Source organism: Scyliorhinus torazame, chromosome 3, assembly GCF_047496885.1.
Source record: "Scyliorhinus torazame isolate Kashiwa2021f chromosome 3, sScyTor2.1, whole genome shotgun sequence".
Classification (NCBI taxonomy): domain Eukaryota; kingdom Metazoa; phylum Chordata; class Chondrichthyes; order Carcharhiniformes; family Scyliorhinidae; genus Scyliorhinus; species Scyliorhinus torazame.
This window is the reverse complement of record NC_092709.1, coordinates 72,548,381-72,564,172: the sequence shown is the minus strand read 5'-3', so window position 1 is coordinate 72,564,172 and position 15,792 is coordinate 72,548,381. Positions and strand designations below refer to the sequence as shown.

At 49.2% G+C, this 15,792-nt stretch overlaps 1 protein-coding gene across 1 annotated transcript in view; it reads right to left on the bottom strand.

Moving 5' to 3' along the window:
* The window catches only part of ctso (cathepsin O), a 99,998-nt gene that overhangs the window by 59,151 nt on the left and 25,055 nt on the right, over positions 1-15,792 (bottom strand). The window contains exon 4 of the mRNA XM_072495798.1: positions 13,503-13,670. Within this exon, the coding sequence (XP_072351899.1) occupies positions 13,503-13,670 (168 nt within the window). The remainder of the gene's footprint in view (positions 1-13,502; positions 13,671-15,792) is intronic.

Genomic DNA, 15,792 nt, shown 5'->3' with positions numbered 1-15,792 from the left:
CTGTATAAATGTGCGTTTCTCAGCGCTGCAACCTCTGGTAAACACCCCGCTAATGTGCCGTCCGCTGAATTGCGCCCGATATTACTTGGTGTTGAAGAGGATGCATTCAGTTATTATTATGACCCCAGTTCCATAATGTTGCCGAGATATCAGTTGTGAAATTGTGCGTGTGTGTGTGTGGCTGCCATCATGCCCGATTGACAGTGAGCTACATTCTATGCCAAGTACAATTACCAGCATTTTTTAGATGGTTTCGTTCGACAATGAAAGCTTGTTAACATTTCAGAACAATTAAATTGGGCCCAGGAATCCGATTCAATGATTTCTTTGACACTATCTCACCAATAGTGCTGCTCACACATGTGAAATGGGTTCAACAGTGCATGAACAGCCTTGCCAGCAACAGTACATTTCCTAAAGGAGACCATAATTTTTTAAACTGTTAGCTGCAGGGCTTTTGAGTTCGAAAACTGCTCAAGACCATTTTCAAGTACATACTTAAAATATGAGAGCATGAAAGCAGAGCTATCTCAAGCAACTGGAAAATTAGGTGAAGGAACAGATAAATAGAGATCCAGTGACAGATATTTAAGGGGGTATTGATGCACGATCAATTGCAGAGACGAGAGTTGAATACAACTGAGGCTTTATTACTCTGAGATGTGTGGCCTCCTACAGCAGCTGGCGAAATGGCTGCTGTATAGGGAGCACACATATTAATACTCCGCCTACTGCAGAGCCAGCAGGCAGGGAACTACCCCCGTACCTGAAGTACAGGGCCTTACCACACATCTCCTAATATATACAACAGTGGTGATTACCACATTCACCCCCCTGTTAAAATTGAGTCCGGCGGGGGGGGTGGAGAACTATATACAGAGCAAATTTAATATACAGAAGCAAAAAAAAATATTTATTTCTGAAGTCCAGTACAAGGTGGTTTGATAGTCCCGAACCAATTATAGATTTAGCCAGTTCGAGGTCTTGATATGGCATTGGGAGAGCGACACAGTGGTAGCGGCGATTCCGGTGTTGGTCTGGTCCTTGGTGACTGTGGGAGTGTGCCAAAATTCTCTTCATCCTCTGGCGTGGGCAGGGGAAGGACGGATGGTCCTGGGGGGGTTGCTGCTGGGTGCGCCGGGGGAGGGGGGTTAGAGGCAGGCCGGAGGGGTGTGTGTCTGTGGAACCTGCTGGTGCCAGGTCCCTGAGGGAGACAATATCCTGGCGGCCGTCGGATTACGCTACGTAGGCATACTGGGGGTTCGCATGGAGTAACTGCACCCTTACAACCAACGGGTCCGCTTTGTGGAGTCGGACGTGCTTACGGAGGAGTACGGGTCCTGGAGCTGCGAGCCAAGTCTGGAGCGACACCCCGGATGTGGACTTCCTGGGGAAGGCAAAGAGACGTTCATGGGGTGTGGCGTTAGTGGCGGTGCATAGTAGCGACCGAATGGAGTGCACTGCATCGGGGAGGATCTCCTGCCGCAGGAGGCCACGAGATTTCTGGACCGTAGGGCCAGTTGGACGGCCCTCCAGACCATCCCGTTCTCCCTCTCCACCTGCCCGTTTCCCCGGGGGTTATAGCTGGTCGTCCTGCTGGAGGCGATACCCCTGCTGAGCAGGAACTGATGCAGCTCATCACTCATGAATGAGGATCCCCTGTCACAGAGGGATTTCCTGGATGTAGGCGGGGAAGCCGAACAGAGTGAAGGTTGTGTTGAGGGCTTTGATGACGGTGGCAGGCGTCATATCTGGGCATGGGATGGTGAAGGGGAATCTGGAGGACTCATCGACCACACTGAGGAAATACGTGTTACGGTCGGTGGAGGGGAGAGGCCCTTTAAAATCCACGCTGAGGCGTTCAAAGGGGCGGGAGGCCTTCACCAGGCACACGCGGTCCACCTGGTAGAAGTGCGGTTTGCACTCTGCACAGACCTGGCAGTCCCTGGTGATTGCCCTGACTTCCTCGATGGAGTAGGGCAGATTGCGGGTCTTTATGAAATGGTACAACTGTGTGACTCCCGGGTGACAAAGGTTATCGTGCTGGGTCCAGAGTCGGGCCACCTGTGCGCTGGCACATGTACCTCGGGATAGGGCATCTGGGGCTCGTTGAGCTTGCCGGAGCAATACAAAATCTCATAGTTGCAGGTGGAGAACTCGATCCTCCACCTCACGATTTTTCATTTTTGATCTTGCCCCGCTGTGTGTTATTGAACATGAAGGCTACCGACCGTTGGTCTGTGAGGAGAGTGAATCTCCTGCCGGCCAGGTAATGCCTCCAATGCCCCACAGCTTCAACGATGGCTTGAGCCTCTTTTTCGACGGAGGTGTGCCGCATTTCGGAGGCATGGTGGGTGTGGGAAAAGAGTGCCACCTGCCTGCCTGATTGAGCGTGGCTCTCCACTTGAAAGGGCAGCGCCTCGTCTACTGCGTGCATCTCGGCCTTGGCGATATCGGCTCGAATACGGTTGAAGGCATGTTGAGCCTTGGCCGCCAGGGGGAAAAGGGTGGGCTGGATGAGTGGGGTGGGCCTTGTCCGCGTAGTTTGGGACACCACTGGGCGTAGTAAAAGAACCCCAGGCAGCTTTTGAGGGCCTTGGGGCAGTGGGGAAGGGGGAGTTCCATGAGGGGGCGCATGTGGTCGGGATCTGGACCACATAGCCAAGGATGGCTAAGCGGTTCATGCTGAATACGCATTTCTCCTTGTTATAGGTGAGATTTAGGAGAGTGGCGGTGTGGAGAAATTTGGCAAGGTTGGCATCGTGGTCCTGCTGATTGTGGCCGCAGATGGTGACATTGTCTAGGTACGGGAAGGTGGCCCGCAGCCTGTACCGGTCGATCATTCAGTCCATCTCCCTTTGGAAGACCGAGACCCCGTTGGTGACGCCGAAGGGAACCCTGAGAAAATGGTAGAGGCGGCCATCTGCCTCGAAGGCAGTGTATGGGCAGTCCGCCTTACGGATGGGGAGCTGGTGGTTGGCGGATTTGAGGTCTCCAGTTGAGAAGACCCGGTACTGTGCAATCTGATTGACCATATCAGATATGTGTGGGAGGGGGTACGCGTCGAGCTGCGTGTACCTATTGATGGTCTGGCTGTAGTCCATGGCCATTGTGCTTCTCCCCAGTTTTCACCACTACCACTTGGGCTCTCCAGGGCTGTTGCTGGCCTCAATGATGCCTTCCCGAAGCATCCGCTGGACCTCGGACCTGATGAAGGACCTGTCCTGGGTGCTGTACCGTCTGCTCCTGGTGGCGACGGGTTTGCAATAGGGAAGGTGGGTCGACCTTTAGGGTTGCGAGGCCGCACACAGTAAGGGGTGGTAGGGGCCCGCCGAATTTGAGGGTTAGGCTCTGGAGGTTACACTGGAAGTCCAGGCCGAGTAGCAGGGCAGCGCAGATGTTGGGGAGGACTTAAGAGGGGGAAGCTGCTGAATTCTACGCCCTGGACCGTGTGTGTGGCTATACAGTACCCCCGGATCTTCACGCAGTGGGACCCGGAGGCCAGGGAGATTGGTGGGGTGTACCGCAAGGGAGCAGCGCCTTACCGTATCTGGATGGATGAAGCTTTCAGTGCTCCCGGAGTCCAGCAGGCAAGAGGTCTTGTGCCCATCGATCTTCATGCTTGTCGAGGCGGTGGCTAGATTGTGCGGGTGAGACTGGTCGATCGTGTCAGAGGCGAGTTGTGGCTGGTCGTCGCTGGTGTCGAACGATGGGGTGCCCGGGGGGCACGGGTTCTGGAACAATGGTGGTGCCCATGTGCCGTGGGGAAGATAAGATGGCGGCGCCTGATTATCTTGGGGTGGACAAGATGGCGGCGCCCACGGGCGCACGTGGCGGGGGTTGAAAAAGATGGTGGCGCCCATGGGCCCCACGTGGTCAGAGAAGGGGAATATGGCGGTGCCCACTGGCCACGCGTGGTCTGAGGGGGAGAAGATGGCGGCGCCCACTGGCCGCGCATGGTCCGGGGAGGTGAAGATGGCGGCGCCCATTGTCCATATGCGAGTTGGGTCGGGGCAATAGCGGTGACTGAGCGGGCCTGTCACACTGCAGCGAAGTGCCCCTTCTTGCCCCAGGCCTTGCAAAGGGCAGTGCGGGCCGGGCAGCGTTGGCATGGGTGTTTATGTTGCCCGCAGAAGTAACATGGGGGCCCCCGGGGTTGGCTGGCTGGCGTGTGCACAAGCGTATTGACTGGGTGAGGCCCCCAGTGGGGCGGCCGTCTGCGGAGTCCACGATGTGTGGGAGGGGTGGGCCGTGCCGCTGGGGGTGTCTGCCTGAATATTGCGCGATGCGACCGTCATCGATAGCGCCAGTTCTTTTTGTTGTTACGAGGTAGAGCGTGGCCCCCTCTAAAAGTCGCTGGCGTATGAGGTCTGACCCTATCCCTGTAACAAAGGCGTCCCGCATGAGGAGGTTTGAATGTTCCGTGGCCGTGATGGCCTGACAGTCACAGTCTCTGACCAGGGGTATTAAAGCACGCCAGAAATCTTCTACCGACTCACCAGGGAGTTGACTGCGATCAGAGAGTACGTGTCTGGCGAAGAGCGTGTTCGTCTGCTGGGTGTAATTCTCTTTCAGTAGCGCCATGGCTTCGGGTTAGTTCGGCGCGTCCTGGATAAGAGGAAAGACGTTGGAGCTCAGCCGCGAGTAGAGTATCTGGACCTTCTGAGCTTCTGGGATTGGGTCTGGTGCAGACCTGATGTAAGCTTCGAAACAAGCTAGCCAGTGTTGAAAGTCCTTTTTGGCGTCGCTTGATTGCGGATCCAGCTGCAGGCGATCCGGCTTGATGCGGAGGTCCATCTTCTGAAAATCTTAGAGTAATAAATTGATGCACGATCAATTGCACAGAGACGAGAGTTGAATACAACTGAGGCTTTATTCCTCTAAGATGTGTGGCTTCCTACAGCAGCTGACGAAATGGCTGCTGTGTAGGGAGCACATATATTTATACTCCGCCTACTGGGCGGAGCCAGCAGGCAGGGACTACCCCCGTACCTGTAGTACAGGGCCTTACCACACATCTCCTAATATATATACAACAGTGGTGATTACCACAGGTTTTTCAGAATACACAGAATAGATATATTCCAACGAGAGAGAAAAATGTCACGGGGAGCACTCACCATCTGAGTTTAGCTATAAAAGACCGTGTCAAACTTAAAGAAAAGACATATAATTGCAAAAAATTGGGTTGCAGGTCAGCAGATTAGGCAGAACATAAAAGACAGCAAAAAAATGACAAAAAGGTTAGGGGTGAGAATTTCCCAGATATCGGCAAAAGTCGATGTCAGGTAAGGAAAGCAGTGTTGAAGCCACTGACGGAAATAGCAGCTTTCTTCACCATATTGTCTGGGACTTAGAAAACAAAGTTAAAGGATCTGGTCTCTCGACGAGTCGCTGGCATCTGATTCAGCCGCCCTGCCAGCAACCTTAAAACCCGAAGATCGAGGTGCCATTTTTAAAGAGCAGCCAAGCGCACTGCAACCAAACCGGTTAACCTGGAACCTCAGACACTGCTGGGGTGCCTGGGCATTGCCCTCTCGCCCCTGGGTGCTGCACTCTCCTGAGCTCCCCTGGGGGTGGGGGGTGGGGAATGATTCCGGCATCCGAGCCTGATAATTACATGGTAACTAACGTATTCAAATGGCAAACTTGCCTCGTTGCAGGCGGGGAGAGAGGACAATTGTGTCCTATATTTACGCTGACGTAAAAGACGACTTGCACATGATATTTTCCGCTCCTGTCACTGAACCAATCCGACCCAAACGGGAGCGGAAAATCTCGGCCTAAGAAGGAGGGAACAACTAGAGTACAATCGAAAGCTAGCCAAAAAGACCTATATCAAGTGTTTCTAGGGTTTCTCGAGTTACCACAGTGAATGCTGGTCTGAATGTTGGTCTGAAAGAAAGTAAGTCTGGGGAATTAATAATTGACAATAAAAAGATGACAGATGAATTGAACAGGTATTCTGTATTGGTTTTCGCAATCAAGGACATAAGTAACATCCTAGAAATAGCGGGTGACCAGGTCCTGATTCTGGTGCGGCCGTCTACCAGTGAGCTACAGGCTTCTTAGAAGGGCCTTACAGATGAAAGGGAAGCCTGCAGCAGTGTGGTGGGTGTGTGGGAAGTCACTCAAACCTGACGAGAGGGGGTGCTTCAAAATGTTGACAAGAGCAGATTCAGTGATCAGTACGTCATTGCTGCTGAGACTGTTCAGCTGCGACTCAATTGACACGCCTGGAGTAAAACTAGTCACAATTATGGCGACTCGAGCACCATTTGTGTATGTGAATGCCACTGATTACTGCTCAGCATTTAACCCTTGACACAATGACTTCCAAAAAACGATGACTAGAATGGTGTGCTGTACCACTGGTCAACAGAGCAACTACATTCCCAGTTCACAATGGCACACTGCCCGTGGAGAGCGGACCTCAACCTTGGGTGTGTGGTGAAGTGCCTATTGACAACTGCTCCCCATAGGCATGTTGGGCACAAGGCCTTGGAGTGAAGCTTCGGGTAATACCTGTCCAGGAAGCTCTCTCTCTCGGGCAGTCCCTCAGCATGGAGGGTGAGTTGCTCCCACTCTGGGGAGGTGGGTTCTGCGGTGGCTAAATAGTCCAATCCTGGATCCTCAGACAATGCCACAGGTTTGGCAGTTTGGTGTTTGATGATGTGGTAGGTGAGATGGTCTGGATTCGGCGCTCTCGTTCCGCTGTTTACGCTTAGCCATTTGCATGCTCCACCCTATGACGTTCGAGGTGATTGGTGCCTTCGCAGATGCTTTTTCTCCAGTTTGTGCGTTCTAAGGCAAGTGATTTCCACATGTCGGTGGGAATGTTGCATTTATTTCGGGAAGCTTTCAGAGTGTCCTTGGGCATTTCCTCTGCTCTCCTAGTGATCGCTTGCCATTGCGGAGCTCAGGGTAGAGCACTTTGTTTCGGGAATCTTGTGTCGGGCATCTGTGACCCAGCCATCGCAGCTGGTCAAGCGTGTACGTGCCTCGATGCTGGGGATATTGGCTCACGTTGGTACACCTATCCTGCCTGTGAATTTGCAGGATTTTGCAGAGGCAGCGTGGTGATATCTCTCTAGGGATTTGAGGTGCCTGCTGTACATTGTCTATGTTTCTGATACATACGGGAGGGCGGGAACCACGACTGCTCTGCAGACCATGAGCTTGGTGCTGGGTATGAGGTCTCGGTCTTCGAGTACTCTGTTCCTCAAGCTCCGAAGACTGCATTGGCGCATTAGAGTTGATGTTGGATTTCGTCGTCAATGTTTGCTTGTACAGAGAGGAGGCTCTCGAGGTATGGGAAATGATCCACATTATCCAAGGGCTCACCGTGGATCTTGATGGTCGGGGGGCAGTTTTGTGCGGCAGGAGTGGGCTGGCAGAGAACCTTTGTTTTCCAGATGTTTAGTCTGAGGCCCATTCTCTCATAAGTCTCAGTGAATGCATTGACGATGGTTTGCAGTTCAGCCTCAGAATGTGCGCACACACAGGTGTCGTCTGCATACTGCAGCTCGATGACCGAGGTTGGGATGGTTTTGGTTCTGGCCTGGAGGTGGAGGTTGAACAGTTTCCCGCTTGTCCGGTAGGTTAGCTCCACGCCAGTGGGGAGCTTCAGGCTGACAGGGTGGAGTGTTGCTGCGAGGAAGATGGAGAAGAGCGTTGGTGCGATGACGCAGCCCTGTGTGACTCCAATCTTCACACGTATTGGGTCTGTGGTGGTTCTGTTGATGAGGATCATGTCGTCGTGGAGCAGGCGGAGAATGGTGATTAATTTCTGCGGGCATCCAAATTGGAGGAGGCTGTTCCACAATCCCTCATGGTTGACAGAGTCGAAAGCCTTTGCGAGATCAAAGAAGGCCATGTACAGAGGTTGATGCTGCTCCAGGCACTTTTCCTGGATTTGTCGCACGCTGAACATCATGTCCATTGAGCCTCTTGATGAGTGGAAGCTGCACTGAGACTCAGGGAGGAGCTCGTCAGTCACTGAAGCGGTTGAGGAGTATTCCCCGGATGACCTTTCCCATGACGGGGAGTAGAGAAATCCCTCTGTAATTTCCGCAATCGGACCGGTCTCCCTTTTTACAGATGGTCACCATGAAGGCAGCTCTGAGATCCGGCATGCTCTCTTCATTCCAGAGAAGGACAATGGGGTTGTAGATTCTTGTCAAAGAGTGCATCTCCGCCACATTTTAGTACTTCTGTCGGGATTCCATCTGCACCGGAGCCTTGTTCTTCTTCAGCTATCGGGTGTTTTTTTTCAACCTCAAGACGAGCTGGGGTTACGCCGAGATGGTGGCAGTAGCATGTTGCGGGATGGTGTCGAGGAGGCTTGTGTCGAAGGCAGTTTCGGGGTTGAAGAGGTCCTCAAAGTGTTCTCTCCAGCAGGCGTTGACTGCCTCTCTGTCTATGATGAGCGCCTTTCCGTTTTTGGCTCTCAGTGGGGTGGATCCCTTGGTACTTGAACCGTGGATGGTTTTGATTGTGTTGAAGAACATCGTGCGCACATCATGGTTGTCAGTGAGCTGCTGAGTCTCCTGTGCTCTTTCCACCGACCATCTGTTCTTTAGGTCACAGATTCTTTATTGCACCTCGGCCTGCAGTTGCCTGTAGGCTTGTTTCCTCTCACGGGATTTTGTGGGAGCTGCCTGATCAGGAATGCCTTGCGTTTGTGGTCAAGGAGATCCTGGATCTCCTGATCGGTCTCGCTGAACCAGTCTTGGTGTTTCCTGGTCGAGAGCCCGAGATTCTCCTCGCAGCTGCTGACTATGGCGGCTTTTAAGGCGGACCAGGCGCTGTGGACTCTGGCTCCTTGGATGTTGCCAGGTTAGCTGTGAGGTGCCGGCTGAGTAGCTCTTTCTTCTCGGGGTCTTTGAGTCCAGCGACATTGAATCTCCTGCCTGTGTCGGTTTGGGGCCAGGGTGATGGAGATGGTAGAGCGGATTAGTCAGTCGTCAGTGCAGCAGTCATTGGTTCCCCAGACGATGATATAGTCTATTAGGTGGCAGTGCTTGGAGCAAGGGTGTTGTCATGAGATCTTCTGCTTGTCCCTCTGGAAGATCAGGGTGTTTGTGATGCCCAGGTCATGTTCTAAACATTTGTCTGGACTCCATTGGCGTTTGTTTACCTGCACCTCCCCTGCCTAACATGCCTTTTCAAAGGTTTGCATCCTTCCTGACTCTAGCAGAGAATGTCGATGAGCATCAACTTGTCTCCCTTTGGGATGCGGGGCAGTGATTGGTTGAGGCTGCAGTAGAATGCCTCTTTTGTCCCATCCGTTGCATCTAAGGTTGGGTGTAGGCACTGACAGCTGCCACGTGCTGTTTCTCAGCCAGGGTGAGCCATAGGGTCAAGAGCTGTTTGTTAATCCCTCAGGGGGCTTGGTTGAGATGTCTGACCAGCTCATTTTTTACGGCGAAGCCGACCCCATAGAGACGGCGTTCTACTTCTGGTTTGTCGTTCCAGAAGAAGGTATATCTGCCACCTTATTCTTTAAGTTGGTCATCTCCTGTCAGTTGTGTCTCATTCAGGGCAGCGATGTCAATGTTGTGGCGGTGGAGTTCCCAGGCTATGATGGCGGTGCAAGGTTCAGGTCTGTTGCTGTTGAGGTTGTCCATGAGGGCCCTGACGTTCCAGATCCCAAAATTCCCTCTGCTCATCTGCCTGCTCGTCATAGCTAAAATGCTCCAGCCCAGACAACATCCTGGTAAATCACCTCTCCACCCGTTCCAGTGCTATCACATCCCTCCTATAATGTAGACTCCAGAACTGCACACAATACTCTAGCTGTGGCCTAACCAGCATTTTATACAGTTGCAGCGTAACCTCCCTGTTCTTAAACTCCATGCCTCAGTTAATAAAGGCAAGTATACCATATGCCTTCTTACCCACTGTATTCACCTGCACTGCTACCTTTAGGGACCGGTGTACATGCACACCAAGGTCCCTCTGATCCTTGGTGCTTCCCAGGGTCCTGCTGTTTATCATGTATTCCCTTGCCTTGTTTGTCCTGCCCAAGTACATCACCTCCTGCCAAAGTGGATCACCTCACGCTTATTGGGGTTGAATTCCATCTGCCACTGATCAGCCCATCTATATCCTCCTGCAATATAAAGCTTATCATCCTTACTATTCACCACCCCACCGATTATTGTATAATCTGCAAAATTACTGATCAACCCTCTTACATTCAAGTCCAAATCATTTTTATAAACTACAAACAGAAGTGGCCCCAACACTGATCCCTATGGACCTCACTGGACACAGGCTTCCAGTCAGAAAACACCCTTTGACCATCACCCTCGTATCCTGCCAGTCAGCCAATTCTGGATCCAATTTACCAAATCTCCTTGGACCCATGGGCTCTTACCTTTGTTGCCAGTCTCCCATGTGGGACCTCAGCAAATGCTTTGCTGAAGTCAAATACATTGTCCTCATCGACACACCTGGTCACGTCTTCGAAAAATTCAATCAAGTTGGTCAGACATGACCTCTCCTCAACAAAACCACGCTGACTGTTCTTGATTAATCCCTGCCTCTCCAAAGGCAGATTTATTCTGCCTCTCAGAATTGCTTCCATTAATTCCCCCATCACTGAGGATAGACTGACCGGCCGATAGTTTACTGGTTTCGACCGTCCTCCCTTCTTGAATAATGGTACCACATTGGCTATTCTCCAGCTCTCTGGCACCCCTCCTGTGGCCAGAGAGGAATTGAAAATTATTGTCCGAGCCCCTGCTATTTCCTCCCTTGCCTCACTCAACAGCTTGGGATACATTTAATCTGGCCTTGGAAATTTGTCTACTTTTAAGCCTGCCAGACCACTCAGAACCTTCTCTCTGTCTATGTTAATATCTTTAATTTTATGACAGTTCTCCCTGATTTCTATACCCACATCATCTCTCTCACTAGTGAATATCGGCACGAAGTATCCACTTAAAACCTTATTAACGTCCTCTGGCTCCACACACAAATTACCACTGTGGTTTTTAATGGGCCCTATTCTTTCCCTAGTTATCCTTTTGTCCTTAATGTACTTTTCCTTTATTTTACCTGCAAGTATCCTTTCCATGGCCCTTTTTTACTCTCGCAATTTCCTTTTTTAGTTTCTTCTTGCACGTTCTATACTCCTCGAGGGCGTCTGCTATTTTGAACCTTTGATATCTGCCATAAGCTTCTATTTTTCTCTTTATCCAATGCTGTATATCCCTCTATCCCGGGTTCACTGGGTTTTTTGGTCCCACCTTTTTTCCTGATTGGAACATGTTGGCCCTGTACTCTTCCTATTTCCTTCTTGAATGCATCCCACTGTTCTGTCACAGATTACCGAAAAATGCCTCCTCACAATCCACTCTGGTCACATCTGATATCATTAAAATCAGCCTTCTCTTAGTTTAGAACTTTGATTTTAAGCCCATCCTCGTCTCCGCATTTAAGATATACTTGTATTGGAGGCAGTACAGTGAAGATTCACTAAATTAGCCCCCCGGATGAGAGGCTTTTCCTATGATGAGAGGCTGGGTAAATAGGGCTCATATTCCTTAGAGTTTACAAGAATGAGAGGTGATCTCTTTGAAAGATTCTGAAGGAGTTTACAGTGCGAGATTGTTTCCACTGGCTGTAGAATCTAAAACATGGGGGCACAGTCCCAGGATAAGGGATATTTTAGGACTATGATGAGGAGAAATCACTTCACGCAAATGGTTGTGAATCTTTAGAACTCTCTACCACAGAGGGTTGTGAGTGCTCCTTCATCGAATACATTTAAGGTTGGGGTGGATGGATATTTGGTCTCTCGGGGAATCAAGAGATAAAGGGAGTAGGTGGGAAAATGGAGTTGAAATCCAAGATCAATCATGACTATATTGAATGGCGGAGCAGGCGCGATGGGCTGTGTCTACTCCTGCTCCTGTTCAGTGTACTCTTTACTCCAGTAGTAAATTTAGTTTTTCTTCTTTAAAAAAAGGGAGAGGGTACACCATTTTCAGGACTCTGACAACAAATGTCACATTATTTGGAGAACCGGCAAACCTTTCCATCTCTAATTACCTTCAGTGTATTATTCAACTCTGGGTAATGATATAGTGAATGCACCTCAGTTCAGTCAGAATCCTTTTTCCAGCAATGTACCATAAACAGATTTTGTGCTCCTTACATATCAATGCCTATTTAAGCTTCTGAATGCAAGTTTATGCACTGCTATGGATTCAAACACAAATGACATCTATTAAATATGGGATGGGATTCTCCAGCCTCCCTAAGTGTGTTTTCCAGTGGCGGGAGGTGGCATGCCATTCGCTGGTGGCAGGATTCTCTGCCGCTGTCAATGCGATTTCCCATTGAAGTCCCCCCATTCCTCCGGGGAACCCACGGGAGGAGGTGCGCTCCCAGCGGGACCAGAGAATTCCGCCATCGGCATTAACGGTCGGAGAATTCTGGCCATGTTAGTTTTTAAGGTAGTTTCGAAAATTGGAGAGGCAATATGCAGGTTCGAAGAATCTCACAGGAGTGTAGTCTCACTGCTGTGGAGAGGCACTGACAGGAGGCACACAGGCCACCTGATGGATTGCCAAGCGTTTATTGGCCAGTGTGTAAAATATGGGCTGCCAAACACAAGCCAAGGAAACTGCCGAAAAGGACAGACAAGACCAAATAAATGCATGGTTTTCCAGATACTTTAAGTACTGCTGATGTCCATTTAGTACAGTCATATATTCTGCCCATAGCTGTTACTTAAATCATAATGGACCAATTTGATAGTGGAAATTTACTTTTTAACCCAGAGATGACCTGATCAGCGATATAGGCAAAAATCTTCCCTCCACGTTCACAGCTGAGATTTTCCGGTGCCGCTGAAAGTGAATGGAGTTTTGACTGGAATGCCAAATCTTCCATTCTTGCGCACAACGGGTCCCACCATGGACGAAGTGGGAAAATCCTGCCCATAGCGAATGATGAAAAGAATGTTTGTGTGCAAACTGTTAGATCATCGCAGTTTGACATTCTGAGAAAGACCAGGTGATGTGCATTTAAAATTATGTAGGAGTAGGAATAGACATCTGTTCTTCTTTTCCCAGACAGCAGTGATCCTCTGGAATGCATTGCTGACTGGGGGTGTGCCTGTTGACTCTCTATATCCCTGCAAGAGAGAAATGGATAGGTTCTTGGCTGGGGCAGATTGCAGTTTACTAGAATTAAACGGACAACATTGAACAGAAGCATGGTCAATATAATCACTGGAGAAGGTGAGAGAGGAGACGTTTTTTTTCCCTCCTGATTGGCCTTCTGTCTGTTTTATCATCTCTCCCAGGAGTGCAGGGAGGAAGGATTAGCAAGTGTTCTGTCAAAATGCTCCAGCTATCATGAGTGTGCAGTGAGCTTAATAAACCAGTTGGTCTTTGCTTGCTCGTCATTTTCATAATCTATAAAAGGTACTGCTACAAAATCATTGGCAAATAAACACTGGCAATTTACCAAATATTGCTACCAACCTGATTTAGCCATATCAGGGCATTGATAGGTGAGCCGCCTTTGCAACCAGCATCCCTATAAGAACAATCTATAACTTCTTGTGCGCTCAGCAGCTCCAGTTGCCTTCCTTTGATCGCACATGAAGATTCAATACTCTCCACAACACTGAATGCCCAACATCCACCACACTACAACACAAAAATAAGCAGAGATTAGCCTGACAATTGCCTAACGTAGCTTGCTCCCAATAAGATTCATTTTCTGGACTTGTGAGATTACATTTTAAAAATAAATATATACATCAAATATAAATGCTGAAAGTTTAAGAAGAATAATCTTTATTGTCACAAGTAGGCATACATTAACACTGCAATGAAGTTACTGTGAAAAGCCCCTAGTTGCCACATTCCGGCGCCTGCTTGGGTACACAGGAAGAATTCAGAATGTCCAAATTACCTAACAAGCACATCTTCGGGACTTGTGGGAAGAAACTGGAGCACCCGGAGGAAACCCAAGGAAACATTAAATCAGGGTTATCAATGATACTCTGATAGTGCTTGTAAGTAACCTTTCACCTTTTCTGGCACCGAAGAGGTCAAAAGAGCAAAAAAAAAAGTTTGCAATGAAAACCTTTAGGATTTTCACATCATTATTGGCACATCAACACAGTCCAGCAGCCTTTTAAAGTAAAAGGGTAGCATTTTATATTATCCAAGTACGACGTGGAAATTCAGTTGACTTACGTTTGGGAACCCCCCCCCCCATATTTTCTGGACATGTTGGAAGCATTCTTCGGAACCTAAAACGTTTAATCCCAATAAGTGCTTTAGCAGAAAAATGATTCACTTGAGCACACTTCCATGTCCATAATTGAAAATGTTGGCACCAGACTGAGATAAATTTGCCAAAGAAGTAACCCAACAGAATGACAAATGCGTTATGGTTCTTTAACAAATAAGGCTATTAAACTATTGTATTTAATAACAAAAATATTCATTTGGAACTAATCATTGGCAAGGAACTAGGAGATAATGGTACACGAGGCGTATCATAGTAAGCAATGAATGCTTCAAATCATTCTATTCATCTGGCTCCAAGGGGCAGACCATAAAAAGTGTTGATTTATTGAAAAGAAGATTCAAGGGAGGAAAGATTTCATGAAATGCCAAACCTCACCGTCAGTGTGCAATTTTAAATCTTAAAAAGTTACAAAATGCTAGCTTTCGGATTCTGAATACCTTATAAGGTACCACTGTGCTGCTAAGATTAAAAAATCTATTTCAATAACTAAAAGTAAAGTAGCCATTATCCCAGATGACCATAGGCTGCTTTCCCCTTTGAGGCAAACCTGAAGATCGCCCACACTTCAGCTGAGGGGAAGGTTGAGAAGGCAGTGCCTTCATAAATAAACTCAGCCAGTATGGGAATTGAACCCACACTGTTGGCCTTGCCCTGCATCACAAACCAGCTATCCAGCCAATGGAACTAAACCAGCCCCCATTTCCACAACACTGTATTCTTTAGGTTCTTTATTCTCTACTGCAGTATATACTAATATCTAATAGGCCTTCATACAACTGTTCTTCTGGCTAGAATTTTACCGACAGTCATAATACAGGATTATTCATAATTGAACTTTTCTTTCCAATCCTGGAATTTAAAGTGCAGAAAGAGGCCATTCGGCTCATCAAGTCTGCACTGGCCCCTGTAAAGAGCACCCCATTTAAGCCCCACACCTTCACCCTATCCCCACCCAGTAACCCCACCTAACCTTTTTGGACACTAAGGGCAATTTAGCACGGCCAATCCACCTAACCTGCACATCTTTGGACTGTGGGAGGAAACCGGAGCACCCGGAGGAAACCCACGCAGACACAGGGAGAACGTGCAGACTCCGCACAGACAGTGACCCAAGCCGGGAATCGAACCTGGGACCCAGGCGCTGTGAAGCAACTGTGCTAACCATTGTGCTACCGTGCTGCCCCAATCATTTGTTTTGATTGGGATTATTTTGAAGGTTGCAGCCATCAGAATATTTTTGGAAAGCAAAAATAAAGAACAACTTTTCAGAATAACCCGTTGGTCCTGGTTCCAGAGGGCTGTTGTCACCCATTCACCGGAAGCGGAAGGTGGAGTAGGATGGGCGGCTAGAGCTGTGACAAGGGCGGCACAGTGGTTAGCACTGCAGCCTCAAAGCACCAGGAACCCGGGGTTCAATTCCAGTCTTGGGTGACTGTCTTTGTAGACTTTGTACTTTCTCCCCATGTGTGTGTGGGTTTCCTCCAGGTGCTCCCACAGTAAAGATGTGCA